General features: G+C 36.2%; 1 protein-coding gene across 8 annotated transcripts; it reads left to right on the forward strand.

Annotated features, from left to right (window-relative positions):
- The first annotated feature begins 220 nt into the window (after positions 1 to 220).
- Positions 221 to 13,821, forward strand: LOC114403683 (E3 ubiquitin-protein ligase MARCH7-like). Of its 8 annotated transcripts, none has more exons than XM_028366791.1 (10): positions 236 to 336; positions 582 to 634; positions 754 to 792; positions 916 to 1,392; positions 1,551 to 1,722; positions 2,453 to 2,756; positions 3,535 to 3,607; positions 11,930 to 12,020; positions 12,801 to 12,880; positions 13,261 to 13,821. In XM_028366791.1, exons 4-10 carry the CDS (start codon positions 1,129 to 1,131, stop codon positions 13,423 to 13,425), a joined length of 1,149 nt encoding a protein of 382 aa, XP_028222592.1. In that variant the 5' UTR covers positions 236 to 336; positions 582 to 634; positions 754 to 792; positions 916 to 1,128; the 3' UTR covers positions 13,426 to 13,821. The 8 variants fall into 8 exon arrangements, 7 of the variants coding, with proteins under 7 accessions (XP_028222587.1, XP_028222592.1, XP_028222594.1 ...); XM_028366788.1 differs by lacking the exon at positions 236 to 336 and adding an exon at positions 343 to 479; XR_003664687.1 differs by lacking the exon at positions 754 to 792 and having other exon boundaries at positions 221 to 336; positions 484 to 634; positions 11,922 to 12,020; positions 13,261 to 13,311.
- Positions 13,822 to 19,451: the final 5,630 nt, after the last annotated feature.

Raw genomic sequence — 19,451 nt, forward strand, 5'->3', positions numbered from 1 at the left:
ATATATATATATATATATATAAAGAAATCGGAAAAAAGTCCATATGGTCCATTTTCTTTTCCTTTCTCTTTTTTCCCTTTTTTTTCACCTTTCTCCTATTCATTTAACCAAAAGGGAGACAAACTTCAACTTGTTTTCTCTTTATTTTCTTTTTATTTATCTCTATTTTCCTTTATCCATTTTCTATCTTTTTATTTATTTCCTATCAAAGGCAAGAGAGATTTGTGGCAGAAGTGAGAATATGGTAAAGGTGACAAGTTAGCGGGTGACAATAATGGCCGTAGCATCAATCCTTAAATAGTTTTTTTCTTCTTCGGAGCAATTCTAACTAAAACAGTTAATTCTACCAAAATCATCTAATTTCATTTATTTAAATATATTCCAAACTTCAATCCACTCACATTGTTCATGCAACCGTTATTCATTTTTCTTTCCTTTTCTTTTTACTAACATCATTATTCTACTTTGTTGTATCTGAGGTAGGTGATGGTATCATAGTTGTTGAGTTCAGTCTTGCCCCTTCTCTTCACGAATAGTATCGTTTTCATTTCTTCTGAATCTGTCTTTGATGGACAACGCAGCTGCTGAACTTCAAAGTGTGGCAGCAGATCCTGCTCTTCTTCTTCACCATCAGGTGATTTTGCGAAACCCCCCTTTGTTGAGATCCTCAGTGCTGAAAACTGAAAACCCTTTTGCCTGTGGTTTTGATTTCTCTTCAGCCTAAATGGGTTTCATTTGGTTTGAGCTGTGTAGGGACTTGGATAATGCAAAGTTCAATTTTTTACCATATGGGTATAACAGAATTTTGCCTTTTGTTTTCTTCTTCTTTGTAAAAATAAAACTTTCAGTATTTTTTTTTCGCTTCTTTTTGAACTACTTTTTTAGTGAATTAGATTTGATGTATTTTTCTTTTAGACTTGTGCTGGAAATGGGATTGGTGACAGTACCTCCTTGATTCCAGAATCCTCCAGAAGACCAAGCCTCTCCTCTCTGCAAATACCAGCGTTGTCAGTGGAAAATGCATTATCTTCTTTTAACAAGACAGATGGTCCTATATTGATATCAAGTCCAGGTTCCAGTAGAGGACTGCCCCCAAGGCCAAATTCAGCCAGAGTCATCAAGTCCACTATGAAAACTTTACTCTCTGAAAGGAGCTTTAGGGCTAAGAATTCTTCAATGGATAGTGAAAGGACAGTTCTCATTATTCCTGATGGCTCACCATCAGATGGTCCTGTGGATAATAAGCCTTCGACTTCGCGGTCCCTTTCTCTTAACAAGATTTTGTTCTCTTCCTCAACAAAAGCAGCACATTCATTGCCGGTTACTCCAACTGCAAATTCAGGTCCAGAGAATGTACATGGAAGACATCTAGGGTGTGATTCTGATTTAAGTGTATGTATCTACTATTCATTCTTGTTTCATGATGTCAAAACAATTACTTTTATATTCTTGTCATCATAGTCAAAGTTTTTCATCATTTTTTTATATATAGGAAATGGTATTTGATGCTTAAGATGTGCTGCATTCATGAATATTTTCATTTTGTACAGAAAATGAAAGTAAATCAGCACATGACTCGATCAGTTTCGGTTCCAGTTAATATCAAAACTGCTAATTTAAGGCATACAGATTCTAGAAGGCTGGTTCGTGTAATTTCAGTAAGATCACTACCAGGAACTAGTGGCAGCATTTCAGCTGACAATGCTTCAGGATCAGAGATTGGTAAATCTTCATGATATATGGAATTTATATTACTTTCCTCTAGGTATCCCTTTTGAATTTCTTGATCAAGAGTATGAGATCAGAAACAGTGAGGTGTTTCGGCAAGCAAGGTGTTTTAAATATCAGATGCCGAACCATACATAAAATTAGCAATGTGAAGGAAATCCTTCAGAGACTCCGTAGAGGAAGGAAAAGATAGGAGTTATAATTTAATTTCAAGTACTTTGCAGTTGAAGCAAAAGTATGAGTGGGATTCTCAAGAAAGTGGCCATGTTTATATATGTCATGTTTCTTCAAGTTTTCGTCCCTTGTTTAATCAAGAATGATTTTTATGAACTTTTTCTTTTCTAATTCTTCTTGTTTGTTTGGGTGAAAACTCAGCATTTTACATGGTTGAATTGTTATGAACTTTGAATTTATTTTGTTCCATTTCTTTATTCTTTACTTTTGTTTTATGTTCTGTCGCTGTAGTGGTGTGCCTCTTTGTGCATTTCTTGCATAAATGGATGTTGTTGATTCCTCTTTTCCTCATTATGTTCCTCATTATGTTGAAAGCCATTGTATGTGCATTCACAAGAGGATTTATTTCTTTTGGCTATTTGAACATGACTTAGGCTTGAAACTTGAAAGGAAGATTGAAACTGTATATTATTTTCTGATGAATAGTATTCAGGGGAATTACATATATACTAGTTTTAACCCAGTATCTTGCTCACTGCATCATTTCCAGTCAATGAAGATGCTTCTGAGGATATTCCAGAGGAAGATGCAGTTTGTAGGATTTGTTTGGTGGAGCTTGCGGAAGGAGGGAATACTCTTAGGATGGAATGCAGTTGTAAAGGTGAGCTTGCACTTGCTCACCAAGACTGTGCAGTAAAGTGGTTTAGTATCAAAGGAAACAAGACCTGTGATGTCTGCAAGCAGGAAGTCCAAAACCTTCCAGTAACACTCTTGAAAATTACTAATCCTCAAACTGTTACTCGGCAGCCATTGAATGCACCAGAACCACAACAGAGAGAAGTAACTTCTTACAGGCAAGTTTAATTTCTTCAACGTGTGCTACTCATTTTTGTGTTCAATCTCACACTAACATTGGAGAGACCTAAAAGTTCTTGTACTCATTTGCTGGGTCCTCTGATCCAGGCATCAAAGTCATCTAGAACAATAAGTTCCAACACCAACACTTTTCATTACTTTAGTTTTCTTCTTAAGGCCAGTTGGAATATTGCATAGATCACTTCTGGGGTTGTTAGGTTTCATTTGCTGCAAGTTAATTTACATATTCAATCCTTGAAAAACTGTTAAGTTAATCATGAGAAACTGCTCCAATCTGTGGAGGAAAACCCGTGATTCACCGAACAAGTCAAAAAGACTAATCCATATGTAATTGGCTGCTGGCCTGTGTTGCCAACTTGAAGTTATAGAGTATTAAAGAAAGCTGAGACATAAAAAGACCATAATAGGATACATTTATACTAGTAAGGTATTATTAGAGCATAATTACTATAGTAATGACCACCTAATAGGTTTCTATGGTTGTAACTAAATTTAATCATACGGGAAGTGGAACTGTAGTTAATCAAGGAAACTGCTCCAGACTATGTAGAAAATCCCAAAATTCACTGAGCCAACCTTAAAGCTTACTCAGTATGATGTATTTGGCTGTTGGGTTCTGTAATAGAAGATGTGCTAGTTATGTCTGAATTTGAACAATGTCCCACACTTATCAAGATACAATGTTTTGTCAGGTCTACAACCTTTTGATAATTCACTAGGCAATGGCTGACTTCCTAATCATAATGTACTGTGCAGGATATGGCAGGATGTATCAGTACTTGTCTTGGTCAGCATGCTTGCATACTTTTGTTTTCTTGAGGAGCTACTGGTATGCTATTGATCTTGGTAACACTAATCAAAATTGTTGGATCAATTTTTATTGTACATTACAAATGAAACTAACTGAAGTGGTCCTTTCATTGACATTGGTTTAAAATTATAAGATTAAACTTACACAATTGAAACTATAAGGATGAAGGTGAACTTGCAGTTGTTTACATTGACCCTTTGTGTCACAACCCACAAACTAAGCAGATTTATGGTTTATAGGTGTAACAGTGTGGATGTTAAATTTCAAATGATATGGGCATTTGTGAAGGCCAAAACCTGTCACAACTCGTCTAATGCAACCAAACTAAGCATCAGGAAACTTTCTTTGTAGTCCTGTAAATATTCTGTCAAACACAAACTGATCCTGATTAACCCCAAACACCACAGATTGCTCTGTAATTTCCTCGAGAATCACAATGCAAGAGAACAATGTTGGCAAGAAGTCAAGAATAGTGAATATCTAGAGAGGACCTTAACTGTGAACATCTTGAGTGATGAGTGCGATGGCCTATGAATAAAAATAGACACTGTTTGTTCATGCAAAGAACAATAGAAAAAGAATAGGAGTAAATTTAATAGGTAAAGTTTTGACTGCTGTTTGTTGCTGCTGTGCTTACACATGGAACTTTAGATGACATAAGAAAATAGAGACACATCACTTTTAAAAGGGAAGAATAGAAACACACGATAGAATACTTTAGTAGTTTTTTTTTTTTGATCAGCAAAGGTAAACATATATTTATATATATGAGAAATAAGTACCAGAGGTACTTGAAATACATATAATTGGATGGCCGTAATCTGGTTCCATCTCAGACTAAAATAGAGTCTGGATAGGAACCAAAAAGGCTGCACCCTGTCATGAATTAAATTAAAATGCTAATACAAAAAGCCTTGTCTGATATTACTGGACCACTGATTAAAGTGTACTGAAAAGTCTTTCTCCAGATTCGATAGCCATGTCCACAAAGGAAAGGAAGCATCGTCAATCATTTTGTTGTTGTCGAAGGATTCATTGGTGAAGATTATCTTATTTCTCTTCTGCCAAATTGTCCAAGTTACCGCCAGCCAGCAACACTTCCATCTATTAATCCTTATACCACCAGCCAATATGGAACCATGTTGGAGAAAGTGTTGCCTTGGGTCATTCGGTAAAGCTCCTGAAATATTCAGCCAGGATAATGATTCCCACCAAATAGGGAGGATTTTGCTGCAGTGAAAAATGGACAACTCCTATCTGCAACCTCTATTTGTCTTCTGTACAAATTTACTTTAGTAGGCAGCCTATCTCTATGAAGCCTCCAAGCAAAAACCGCAACTTTGATTGGCACCTTTAGATTCCACAGCTCCTCAAATGCCCGATCCCTTTCCCCCTCAACTGCTTCCCCCGTCATTAATTTATAAGTTGACTGTACTGTGTATCGTCCGCTTTGATCTGCCTTCCACACCCATTCATCCCTTCTGTTTCTCTGTATTTTGTTCCTCTCAATGTCTCTTAGGAAATTTGAAGCCATTGTTATCTCGTTGTCAAACAATGGCCTCCTCCATGATAAGTTCCACTCCCAGTCGTCGTCCTTATAACCTCCCATCTACTGGATTATCCGGTTCTGTTGATGCGAGACTACAAACAGTCTGGGGTACTTTGTGACTAATGAGGCCTCTCCTTCTATCCACTCGTCTTTTCAGAATTTAAACTTGTCCCCTCTCCCTACCCTTCACATTATCCCTTTTTTGAGCTCCTCTCCCTATTGTGAGGCATGAAAAGCTATCTTTAGATCCCTCCACCACAATGATTCCTTGTTGCTCCCAGGTACTTCCTCCTGACCCCTCCACCTACCATATTTGGATTGCAATACCCTTGCCCACAGTTGTCCTTCATGCTGGAATAAATTCCACCTCCACTTGCTAAGTAGGGCAAGATTGAAAGTGTTTATATCCTTCATGTCCAGGCCCCCTTTTTCTTTTGGTCTGCAAACTATCTCCCATTTGATCCACGCTATTTTGTTTTTATCTGGACCTCCACCCCACAGGAATCTACGTTGCAAGCTGACTAACTTATCCTCTACCTTCTTGGGTGTCCTGAATAAAGACAAAAAGTAAATAGGAATAGAATTTAGGACTGATTGGATAAGGTTGACTCTCCCCCCAAAGGACAGGTGTCTTTGTTTCCACTTAGATAATGCCCTCTCACACTTTTTGATGATAGGATCCCACATCTGAGCCCGCCTCGGATTTGCCCCAATAGGTATTCCTAAGTAGACAAATGGGAAGGACAACAAACTACAATTCAATCAACTGGCTGCATCAGACTTCCATCTCTCTGTCATACCAAATGCACCAAAACCGCTTTTTGCAAAATTAATCTTAAGACCAGATGCAAGTTCAAAAATCCTCAAGATTGCTTTAATCGCCCTGACATTCTCCTATGAGGCCTCCCCAAAGAAAATTGTATCATCTGCATATTGAAGGATGCTAACCTCCACTCTGTTTGACCCCACTGAAAAACCTCGGTACAGATTTCTCTTGACAGCCTCTCTCACCAGTCCATATAGTGCCTCTGCCACTATATTGAAGAGGAAAGGTGCTAGTGGATCTCCTTGCCTGAGACCTCTCTGTGGTGAGACTTCCGTCGAGGGGCTACCATTTATCAGTATCGATACGGTAGCGGATTTTAAACATCCCTCTATCCATTGGATCCATTTGGCGCAGAAGCCCATCCTTCTTAACATATAGATCAAGAAATCCCATGAGACTGAGTCGTAGGCCTTCTCATAGTCTACTTTGAAAACTAGACACGGCTTCTGACTTCTCTTTGCCTCATCCACCACCTCATTAGCTATCACTGCACTTTGTATTAGATGCCTCCCTTCTATAAATGCAGATTGACTTTGATCTATTATAAATGGCATGACCTTCTTCATTCTGTTGGCCAGCAGTTTGGCCACTATCTTGTACATGCAACCAATTAGTGAGATCGGTCTATACTCATCCAACGACTGCAAGTTAGGCACCTTGGGGATTAGAACGATGAAGGATGCGTTACCTCCCCTTGGGAAGATACCATTGACATAAAATTCATCCATAAATCGTAGCACGTCCGGTTTTACTAAGTGCCAGAATGCCTTGATGAATTTAAAATTGATTCCATCTAGGCCTGGACTTTTCTCTCCCCCACAACCCCAAACTACCTCCCTTATCTCTTCCTCCCTAAATCTCCCACTCAGCATGTCATTGTGGTGATGGTCTAATGACTGGAAGGCTATTCCATCTAAGAGGGGTCTATTATGGACCTCTTTTTGAAATCTGTGGATGAAAAATTGTCGAGCTGCCTCCTTTACCCTTGCCGGTTCTTCGACCCAATCTCCATCAATCCATAGTCCGTGCAGAGAATTACCTCTTCTGTTTGCATTAACTAACAAGTGGAAATAGCGGGAATTTGAATCCCCCTCATTGACCCATCTCGCTCTCGCCTTCTGACGAAATAGGGATTCATGATACTATGCAGCTACCCACAAGTCTTCTTGAAGCTGTTTCCGGATTAATACCTCCTGATCATTTAGCTGTCTATGGGTTGTGCTCACTTCCATCCTGTTCAGTTCCTCCTCAATCTTTTTGTATCTCTTAAAAGTATCCCTGAACTGCTCTCTATTCCAAATTTTCAACCTGGCCTTCAATCTCTTTATTTTTTCTTTTAACACAAATCCGCCCCATCCACTTTGCTAGTGTGTCTGCCAACATTCCTGCACTATTGAATTAAAAGATTTATCCGACAACCAACAATCAAGAATTCGAAATGGCTTGGGGCCCAGTCAACAAACTTTGATCAAAGTAAAACTGGACAGTGGTCAGAAAAATTTCTATCCAGGGGTTGTTGTATGCTTCCAGGCCATCTTGTGAGCCAATCTGGAGACATAAGGAATCGATCTAACTTGCTCTTTGTAGATCCGTTGGGTCGATACCACGTAAAATTCCTACCAATCCAAGGCGCTTCCTCCACCTCCAGATCGTCTATCCAATCATTAAACTCTTTTATGCTACTCTCTTCTATCGTCCTTTGGCCAACTCCTACCCTTTCCACAGGATCTCTGATGCTGTTGAAATCCCCCGTAATACACCATAGGCCCCCATTGTTTGCTGATTTCATTTGTTTAATTGCATTCCATAGTATTCTTTTGTTTTGTATATCACATGGCGAGTATACAGCTACGATGTGGCCTTGCGCTGCTTCCTTAATCCACTGCCCTGTCATCCTTATGAACCCATTTCCACTGATTTTGCTTTCTAATTTGAAATTTTTGTCAGACCACATGCATAGGATTCCCCCCGCTGAGTTGATTGCCGGCAGCACCTCCCACGACACTGTTGGATCCCACCACAATGCTTGGCACGCTGTTTTCTCAATTATCTCCTTCTTGGTTTCTTGGATGCTAATCATATCTACCTTCTCCTTTGTAATTAACCTCCTTATAGCTGCCCATTTTACCTCCCTAGCCCCCTCACATTGTATGTGATAATGTTCATGAGGAATGTTTTATGCACCCCACTCTCTCTGCCTCTTTCCTGTCTCTTTCTTCCATTGTCATAAGTTTTTCCACCATCCGCCCACTTCCCTCCTCTTCATTCACCCCCATTTTTTTTTGCTAGTCCCAGATGGTTTCTGCTTCACGCCTCTCCTTTTCTCCTATTTTTGTGTGCTCCCCATTGTTTTGTTTCTCATAATTTCCACTAAGGTCATTCATTTCTTTGTGGGAGTGGTGTTTATAGTAGGGCCCTTTTCATTTGAAATTAAATTGTCCCCATACTGCTCTCGAGACTCCCTCTGCCCCCCTCTGTCCTCGAAAGCCTTATGTCTCTTGCTACCCTCTGATCCACTTTCCTTTTCGGTGCCTCTACTCTGGTCCGCTACTGACTTCCCTATCCCGACATCCCCTGAGCTGTCTAGGTGCCTTACCTCGTATGGCAAGGGCGGTTCACGCCTCTTCAGTATTCTCGTCTCCCGTTCTGCAGCACTGTGCCCTTTTTCCTCTGATGCGCCAACTTTCTGACTCGCCGCATAGATCCTCCGGATATTGCCTTTACCCGCTAGGTCTCAATTCACTGGGACCGCTGGGTAAAGGCGATGTATGCCCGTTGTTCCCGTAGGCAAGTGCGCGCGAGCCCTGCCGATGAGCTTCAGGCCCTTCGTCTTCGTTGCCATGGCTGCGCGAGTCCTTCCGGGGAGGTGCTCAACCTTCGGTTCCGTCGTTGTGTGCAGTTGACGCCGCCCCGCACTGAACCATGGAGTTTGGCTGCTCCTCTTCGTCCCTCGTATCATCTCCAATTTTGGGGATTCCATGAAGCTGTAGTCTGAAAGTATTTCATCCGACGACGTCATCCCGCTCCTTCTCATTTTTTTCCACAGTTCAGCATTTGGGCCTCTTTCTTCCGAAATTGTAACTTCATATACCTCGGAGCCTACATGCATGTTGACGGTGTGGTGAATAAATGGCTTCCATGGTGTTTTGAGAAGCACCCTAGCCCTGTCCATCCTTCTTCGTTCCTCCACTTCCTCGTCGAACTCCAGTACATCCCCCAGTAGCCCCAGTATCTTTTTAATTGCCAACTCATCCTAGATTATGGCCGAGATTCCCCAGCATTGTAGCCAGGCTAGCCGATTACCCGGGCGCAGAGTCGGTGACCACTTCTACAGGGAATACAACAGAGGGGGCTTTCTTTGGTCTAGTTCCTTCATCAGTTGATCAGCTCTTTCATCATTCATTCTGATTATTAGGATCATATCGTCCCCCAGATATGTGATTGAAGTATCCATTCCATAATCCCACCTCAGCTCGTCTTCCGCCTTATCAAACATTGTCGGGTTCGACAGCCTGCCAACCCACGCATCCTTCAACCAATTCAGTGTTCCTTCTGTGGGCTCGAGGTGGATTGATGATGATCCACCCTCACTGCTGCGAGTTACCCTGCTGTTTCCCGCCACCGCTTTCGCATACGACACTTTCTTTGTCCTTCCACCTTTGTGAGTATGGCCATGTTCTTTTATTTGCTTCCCGTGCCCTTGCGCCTGTCTTTTCCCTCCTAATTTCGGTTGTGCTCCCCTTAGTCTTCCGTAGCGTGGGAGGTTCACATATAACTTCAGACCCTCTACGATGATGCTATCCAATTTCTTCTCAAGCATACGTTCATCTTCTACACCCTTGAATCTGGCAGACCCAAACCTCCTGCCATTCCTGTTCCTTTGTTTGGATATGAATACCTCCCTGACATCTCCCCACTTCTTGAAATGTTTCTACAGATCCTTCTCTGTTACTTCGTCAGAGAATCTTGTGAAGTAATAGGAAGTGATCTCGGTCCGATCCCTCCAGTTGGTTATGTTATAGTGTTGCCCATTTGTATTCCGTGGCTGGTTCCGATGGGGTCCCCTCTCACTCTCTCGGTGTTTCTCTCTTTCCTTTCCTTGCTAGACCTAACTCTCTCCCACCCCCTCTCAGACTCTCTCTCTCTCTATCTCTTTCTCTCAAGGGGCAGAGAGCATGCATGTGACTTGGAAGACTTCTAAAATAAACAATCACATTTAGTAAAACTTGTATTGATGTGGATCTATTAATAAGACTTAACATTACTGTACGAAAATTTAGGTTGTTTCTAAATTCTATTAGCTAATCTTAGGAAGGTGATATTTTTCCACTCTGCAATTTATCTATGATGTTTCTGTATTAGTCAAGTCACTCATTAATGAGATTTTCCATGCCATACATTTTTGCTCATGAATGAGCATATACTGTTCCACTGACTCTTTAGTGGTTACAAGAAGATCTTCTTTATTAAGGTTTGTGTTGGAATTATGGAATTTTAGGTATGGAGGAGAAAATAGAAAGAAAAAAGGACTTTGAATAATATTTAGTTATGTACTATGATGTATTACAATAAGATTTAATGTCATAATAAAACCTAAATCACTCACCCTATTTATGCTAATAATCCCTAACTAAATAAGGAAACTTGTAAAATATTAAAAAACATGGAAACTAATCATAAGATATGATTTCTAGGGTAAACCTCCATTCTAGTCCTTGAAATTGTAAACATTGGCACCTGAGTCCCTAACTTCAAAAAATCCTCACTTTTAGTGACTAAAATGAATAGCATTTTGTACTGTTAGAGACTAAACTGAAAATTTTGTGAAGGCAGGGATTAAATGACCAGTGCTTACTTAGGGACTGGAATGGGGGTTTACTCTAATTTGTAAGATAGTAAGATACACTAAAGTAATTTAAGATATAATAGTGACAACAGTGCAGCAAAAAGCACTTTACCTAACAACAGTAACAAAACAAAAAGCCCTGGAAAGATGTTAGGGCTAGAACAATGGAGACGTTGAGAGGAAAACTCACATACAGCAGGGTCAGAGACAGCAACAAGCATGCCTCCAAGCAAACAAAAGAAAGATGGATCAAATAGAGGTTTTAATGTACAAACTAAAACCAGGCAAGGACTGGTTGAACCTTAGAACAGACCTAGGGGATGCCAGCAAACAGAATGGTAGAAGCAGTGAGACAAACAAATTTTGGCAGGGTAACGCATGGCCTTCACATGCTGGCAAGGCATCAAATGCATGCTTGAGAGCACATGAGCAGTCCCTTAGCTGTGAGATTCTGGGTTATGGACAAACTTTGGATGGGAAATCTTTTGGTAAGGTAGCCAGTCAGAGAGGTGACCTTAGTCAATGGTGGACAACAGTGTGCAGTGGCAAATGATGTTAGGCTGGGCTCTGGATAACAGATCTGAGCACAATGAAGGTGTTGGAGATAGGCAGGGTCTATGAGGCTGATTGCCAACTTATAAACAAAGATGGAAGAGTCTACTTGGCACCTAACAATTAAATAGGAAAAACTAATTTTGAAGGTGAAAAAGCATGAAAATAAAGAGAGCTCCATTTTTTAGGGAACACTAGGTAAGATAGTAATAATGGCGGGACAAATCACAAAGGATGATACTACTCTGATGCCATGTTGGAATTATGAGAGATTTTGAAAAATATTTACTTGTGTGCTGTGATGTATTGGAATAAGATGTAATGTGATGATTAAATGTAAAGCATTGACCTTTATTTATTTGTACTAATATAACTAGCCAGGGATACAAATCATAATATTAGAATACACGATGGAATAAGAACATAGGGAAACCTATTGTCAAGCATTGACCTTTATTTATACTAATGCTCTAAATGTAATGTTATATACTCTTCCCCATTCCCCTCTTTATTTTTTTGTTGTCCAAAATGGAAATATGTCTGACTTGATGATTTCTAGTGTACCAGGTTTCAGATTTGGGCACTCGTGCACTTGCCATTTCATTACCTTTCTCCTGTGTTTTAGGTCTCCTTTCATCTATGATTGCTTCAACCATGGGTAAACCTCCTTCCTTTTATTTTCCTTGGCATATCAAAGTAATTTTAGTTTGCTTAATTTTCTCCTTTTTCATTTCCCTTTTGGGCTGGTTAATTTTTTACCATGAAGTACGAATGTTGTTGAAATAGAGTGCTTGAGAGAATCAGTGTGTCTAGCCTCTAAAAGCATTGAATCATATATTTTGGTCTGTTTTTAGAATGAAGTCATACTATCTTTAAACATTTGGATACCCTTGAAATTTGGAATATGTCAACAAAACTAGATGGAACTGGAAACAAGGAATAACCTATTTCACTTTACATTGAATAACCTACTAATGTGTGGGGTCAGATGCAGTTCAAACATGCCGTGATGCATGGTTGTTTACCCTGTACTGGTTGGTTGACATGCCTAAGTAAACCTTGGGCTAATAATCCACAGGTTGAATTTAAAGATGCAGATAAATGTGGTTAGTTCAAAGAAATAAAATTGCCAACAGCTGTAATTTCTATCTTTATTTTTGAATTTTTCCTCAGAACATTCAATTTTCTAACTTCATTTATTTGATTTAGAATTTTTTTAAAAGGATCCTGTTGCTATATAAATCAAATGCGGCATTATTCTTTTATTTCTGCAATGAGATGTGGTTGGAACAAGACCAGTACCCTAGAGAGTTGTACTAATCTTATGCTGCTACACATGATTACTGACTTTTGAATTTCTCATTAACTTAAGAACTTGTTATCTGATCATGGTTAACATGCTTTAACAAATTTTAAAGCGTGCTTGTTTTGGTGGCAGTGAGCGGGAGTTACATGTGGGCTTATGCTTGCTTCCAGTTTTCAATTGTCATCCTGTTTGCTCATGTGTTTTATACTATAGTAAGATTATCTACTTTCTGTCCTGTCTTCATGTTGTGCTTATAATGTTCCTTCACCTCATTTTATTGAATCATGTTTCGATAAAATTTTCAATAAACACTTAAGGAGAAGAAAATGAGAAGACTAAATAAATTAAGTTTCTCCCATAAGCAAAAATTAGCTTATGCACAAGTTAAAAAGCTTTTTGGAGAAAGCTAAATAAAAAGGTTTCTACAAATTAGCTTGTATAGAAGTTAATTTTAACATATGGTTAAAGTTTATTTTATTTTACATTCTTTTTTTCATCTCGTTGAGAAATTTATCCAAATAGGACATTTATAATTTGAGTATGGACAATCAAATATTTATAACATCTAACGCTCCCCTCTTTTTACTTGTAGCTTAATGTTAATGCCATCCTCTCAGTCCTTCTCTCCTCATTCACTGGATTTGGGATTGCAATCAGCTTGAATACGCTGCTAACAGAGTATGTTAGATGGAAAACAAGAAGACAGATTCAATCTTCTACGGCACGGCAGCAGCGCCGTGATCATGCACTGCAGTAGCAAAAACATCAATGACAGTGTCACCAACTGCAAAGGCTGCAACAACAGTGACAGTAGCTCCTCCAGCAATAGTTGAACACCAGTATTTTGCAAACATGAAGCATTTTTTGGTCTCTTATTTGTTTATAGTTTAGAAACTACAAAGATTTGGCCTTTCCAATTTGGTGTGAACCAAAATATATGATGAATGAATGAATCCATCATGAGCAGCAATATGTAAACTGCGAATACAGGATAGGAATGTTTTTGTTGAATATTTTTTGAAAGGGGGTTGAGGGCGTTTATATGCTTACAATATATATGGTTGTCATGTATTTTTTATCATTAGATTCTTGCATCAAGATTTGTACTATAATAATTTGAAGATAATTGACTATTTCTTGAATCGGACATAAAGATTTTCTCATGAAAAGTGTAAATTGAGGTGTTTATGTTGGAATTTTAGGGGATTCTTATAAATGTAGCGGAATTTGAATTTGTAGGTAACCATGATGATCCTTATAAATTGAAGAGTTTTAGAAATACCTGGATCCATGATGATTGATTAAACAAACGCAGCGGAATTTGAATTTGTAGGTAACCAGGGACTTCGGTGACTTCATGATTTTTTCTTAACCAAAACCTTTTTATTCCTTAAAATCTTTGTAACTCTTCAGATGCGGAGGAGATAAACTATATGCGACTACTTGGTATATTAGAGACCATAGTATTCTTATAGTGTGTTAACCTAGTAGGGCTCCCATTACCCCCCAATGGGCTAACCCTGACATCTGTTCATTTAAGTTCATATATCTTATTTAGTTGTCTAACAGGTTCACTTAATTTGATAGCATAAAATAAACCCACTAATGATCATAACTAATAGGATTGTCTTATAATATTAACCCACATTAATTATGGGAATAGAAAATTCCAACAATCTTCCACTTGGACTACATATTGTAACAATTATATAAAAAATCCTTAAGCACACATCTACATGTTATTTACCTTTAGACTTTCACCTTAAAACATGGTTCATCTCATGTATTAATAATGGAATCATTGCGACTTGCGTCACTACAATAAATGTAACTAGACCCCAATGACCACCACATCAGTACACTCAATGACATAGGTCAATATAGATAAACAGCATAGAAATTACATGTAATATGATCTTAGTCATACTTATTTTCAACTAGTCCAAATTTTATTCTTTATAGAGATCTATCCAAACACAACATAAATATTGCAAACAAAACAAATTGATAATGAAATTATAAAATTCAACTTTATTTCTACAGAAAATCGAAACAACAAAATGTTCGAAAGCCATAAGATATAAAACATAAGCAAGACTCCCACTAAATTAAGGTACTATCAGGAATTACACTCATATGAGTAGTGTGCTCATGAAAAAATAAACTTTTGACTGTTAGACTTTTAGTAAGTGGATTAATTAGCATGGAATGAGTCCCTATATGTTTTATACAAATCTGTATTTTCTAAATTCTTTATTTAACAACCAAATACTTTATGTCAACAAACTTTTACTTGATTGAATCCTTAATAAAACCGCTAAGATATTGTCTCAATAAACACTCGATGACTTCTTAATGTTGGCGATAGCAGGCAAACCAGTTACAATAATTTAGCAATCATAAATTCTGGTATGATGTCTCATAGCAAAATATTAACTCCACCAACATGGTTAAATATGGATCCTTATGTGGAGTAATTGCTATTAAGACATTCCAAAAAAATCGAAGTCAGAATACTCAGTGATCTCTAAACTTCTAGACTTTCGATATGAAAACATGTAGTTTATTGTTCTCTTCAATTAACACATAATGCACTTTACTACTTTCTAGTGTTGCATACCAAGATTACTCATATATCACCTTAGGACTCCCACAAAAAATTATTTTATGACAATAAAAAAACTTAAGCATACATATAAATTGTAATATAATTGTTCTACAACAATAAGTCGTATGATGATAGTAGGATGTCATCAACATATAATACCAAAATAATAAATTTATTCACTGAACTTTTAGCCCACACAATCATCAACCAAATTTACCACAATACCATAAGAGATAATCTTGATAAATTTTGTAATACCATAGGCTAGAGACTTGTTTAAAAGCATAAATGGATTTCTTTAGTTTGCATAACATAGACTTTAGATAATCTTAAACAATGTTTTCTGGTTGCACCGTATAAATTGTTTTATCAATGTTTCCATTTAGGAACGTAATCTTTACATCCATCTATGCAAAATAATTATCAAAATGATATATAGTGTCATTATAGTCCTAAGAAAGTCTTTCTAAGAGATTAGAGAGAAAGTTTCTTTGTGATCAATGTTTTTCTTCTTGTAAAACATTTGACGATAAGACAATCTTTATATATCTAAAAATTACTCACTGAATCTCTTTCGACTATAGATATTTATCTACAACTTATGGGTTTCACACTTTCAAGCAATTTGACGATATCCCAAATGTCACGTTCAACCATCGATTTTATTATATCATTTATGACATCAATTCACTTGAGAGTTAGAGCACAACATGACTTGATTAAGGTCAATTAGACCTTCTCAGTCAACCTAATGTCATATTCATGTTCTTAAAGAAATATGACATAATCATATCAAATTATATTTTTCCTTTCTCTAGTGGATCTTCTTAATGACACTTCTTTAGGCTATTGAGTTTGAACTTTAGATAGTGCTTGAGAGAGAATCTGAGTATTGTCTTGTCTTTTAATAATGTTAGGAGTAACATCATTATTTAATTACCATATTCATTTCTTGAACAATGATAAGTACAAATATTTATCTATTGTCAATATCAAGTTATTCTTTAAAGAAAATATTCCTTATGTTTCCTTCCCCTCCAAACTCAATTTCCTCAAGGAGTCTTGCACGTCTCAAACATAATCTTAAAGTGAGATTGTAAAACTTATACATGCGAGAACTTTAAATGTAACAAAAAAATTATAATTAATTATCTTTAAGTCCAACTTACCTTCATGCAGCCTATAAGACATTGTTTTGATTGAACATCCCTAAATGTGTATAGGCCTAATGTTGGCATTTCCCCGACTAATACCTATAGGGTAGTGACTACTTTAATTGACACCCTAAAAGGATATAAATTGCATTCTTTAATATCTTTTCCCAAAGCGACTTTGGTAGAGAAGAATTAAACTTCTTACCATATCTATACAAGTCTAGTTTCATCATTCTAGGTTTGCCTAACATTACATGTTGTAAAACAATTTCACAATTATTGAAGGAAAACACACGGGGGACTCCAAATGTTAAACCTTATGTTATATATACCATAGTATTTCCCACGGTCACATTTGACAACCTTAATTTTCTTTCTTTTTCTTAATTGAAGTTCAACTTCATCTTTGAAAGATTAAATGTCTAGAGGCCAAAACTTCTCATAATTTAAATAAAGAGGAATCATCTATAAACATAATAAAATATATTTGTTCATTCCATGAATCCATAAGGAATAGAATACAAATATATGCATGTATTAGTTCTAAGACATCCTTACTTCTTTCAGCATCTGAATTTTATTTTGTTTGTTTATTTTCCCTTTATATACTCAATATAGACTATAAGGTCCAACCAATATAAAGGATCCAGAATTTCCTATAACACAAACATCCAAATTCTCTATTAAGAGACATGACTTAAGCGCTTATGTTATAAAGTAACAAAATTCTCATTTTCTTTTAAGTTTTGTATCACCCAAAAAATGTTTGCAATAGGAACACTCAAATATCCATAAAAGAATTCATAACTTGCAACATTCAAATCACACGAGAGACTAACTTTATTATTTCTAATTGAACAAAAATAACTGAATTTGTCCAAATTAAAAATAAAATTTGGTTTAATAAATAACTCAATATATGTCTGAACCAAATTCAAATGAAATTGAGTCTTTTAAAGCAACATAAAAGTTTTCATAGCTTCAACTATAACTTTATGTCATCGCCCACATAGATGAATCGTTCATTATCATTTGGCGGATGACTCCATATGTAGCATCGTATAGACATGATTTTGTGAGTAGTAGAACCAAAATCTACCCACTAGCGTCCTTCAGTACAAAGTTAAATTAACTTTAAACAAACAAAAATGAGAAGTTTACCATTTTCACACTAAATAGTGTAAATGAGACATTTTTTTTATATGCCTCATCCTACAAAAGCAAAAATAATTTTTTTTTTATCTTGTTCTCTTGTTTCTTCTCTAGAAAAAGTAAATAAATTATACAATATCTTCAACTCTCAACTGACTTCTCTCAAACTCTAAATTTTATATATGCAACTTTGGGATTTAAATAATATGATTAATTTAAACTATAGTAGTAACAAAAACAATTAAAAAAGAGAACAATGAACATACAATGCACAAATAATCTTTTTGGTGAATTTCAAGACCCAAACAAGATACCTAGCGCACCATTAATTCTCTATCTTTGGATTGAAAAGGACTAACTGCAAGTGGTACTCTCAACTCATTGATCAAACATTGGTGATAAGTCCTGTCAAACAAAGGTTGTCTTTAGACAGTCCATTGCTCACATGTTATATGATGATTATTCCGATCAAATAATGATTGTCTTTGAACATTTCATTATTCACATGGAAAATCACACCATTTATAATTTCTACATGTTTATCATCGCAAACATGTAATTATTCTGTCCAATTGTGTCTTCTTTTCAGCCGAGCACAATTCACATGAATAATTTCATGCAACATCCATGTAAATTCAATCAAATCAACTTATGCAATAGAGGTTACTTTGGAAACATGTTTCAATCAATTTAACCAAAAAAATACAAGACAATTTAATATTATAAATGAGAGGCCTTAAAATTACACAACTTTCACATATAATTTAGTTATATAAAAATATATATAACAGAACATGCAAATATTTTACAAAACAAACTCATCACAAGATACCTAGCACAACATTAATTCCTAGAGAAATTAATTTGTAATTGGCACTCTTAATGCAATGATCAAATATTGACAATAAATTCTATCTAATAATAGTCTTTCTTTGGACAGACTATTATTCACATGAAAATACCTTTATAATTGTCACACATTTATCATCACAGGTAGAAAATATTATTTGATCAAATTGCGTCTTTTGTTGTGTCGAGCATAATTCACATAAACAATTTCATACAAAATCTATGCAATTTTAATTAAATCAATTCACGATAGGGATTACTTTTGTAATATATCGTGTCAATCAATTTAATTAAAAAAATACTAAACATACAAATAAATGCAAAGGACCTGTTACTGTTAAATTTACACTCAATCATGATAAGAAAAAAAATATAAAAAATTAATTAGGCAAATAAATATCATATCCTTAAATTATATTTAATGCTATCATTGATTTATACTTAAAATACTCCAAGTAAATATTGTATCCGTAAATAACGTTATCACAAATATATGAAAGGAATTAAAAAAAATGCATAAATTCCTAAAAGAAATATTTAAAAGATTTTATATAAAAAAATAAGATTATTCATAAAAAAATATTTCCTTAGTATTGATTTATGTTTATGATGTTTGTGCAATACACCTTGGAGACCGGAGAAACTTCAGTTCACCTTCAACTTTAATTTGTTCCCATGTTAGAAAATCATAATTATATAAATAAAATATATAATAATGTTTCTCCTTTAAATTATTAGCATTACAAGAAATGTGAAGCACAAATTTTATTCAAAAGGAAGTGAAACAAATTAATACACGATTAGATAATGTTAAAAGTCAACCGTCAGAAACCATGATCAGAAAAACAACATAGCAACATTTTTTTTTACGAAATAGAAAAACAACCCAATTCCTACAAATCAGTTTATTAAAAAAAAAAACTTTAAGTCCCAATAATCTAAGAGTGATAGTGGCTCTGATATCACTTGTTAGAATTTTAAGGAATCCTTATAAAATATCAATAACCATCAAGAACACAT

This window comes from Glycine soja, chromosome 20 (assembly GCF_004193775.1).
Source record: "Glycine soja cultivar W05 chromosome 20, ASM419377v2, whole genome shotgun sequence".
In the NCBI taxonomy this organism is placed as follows: domain Eukaryota; kingdom Viridiplantae; phylum Streptophyta; class Magnoliopsida; order Fabales; family Fabaceae; genus Glycine; species Glycine soja.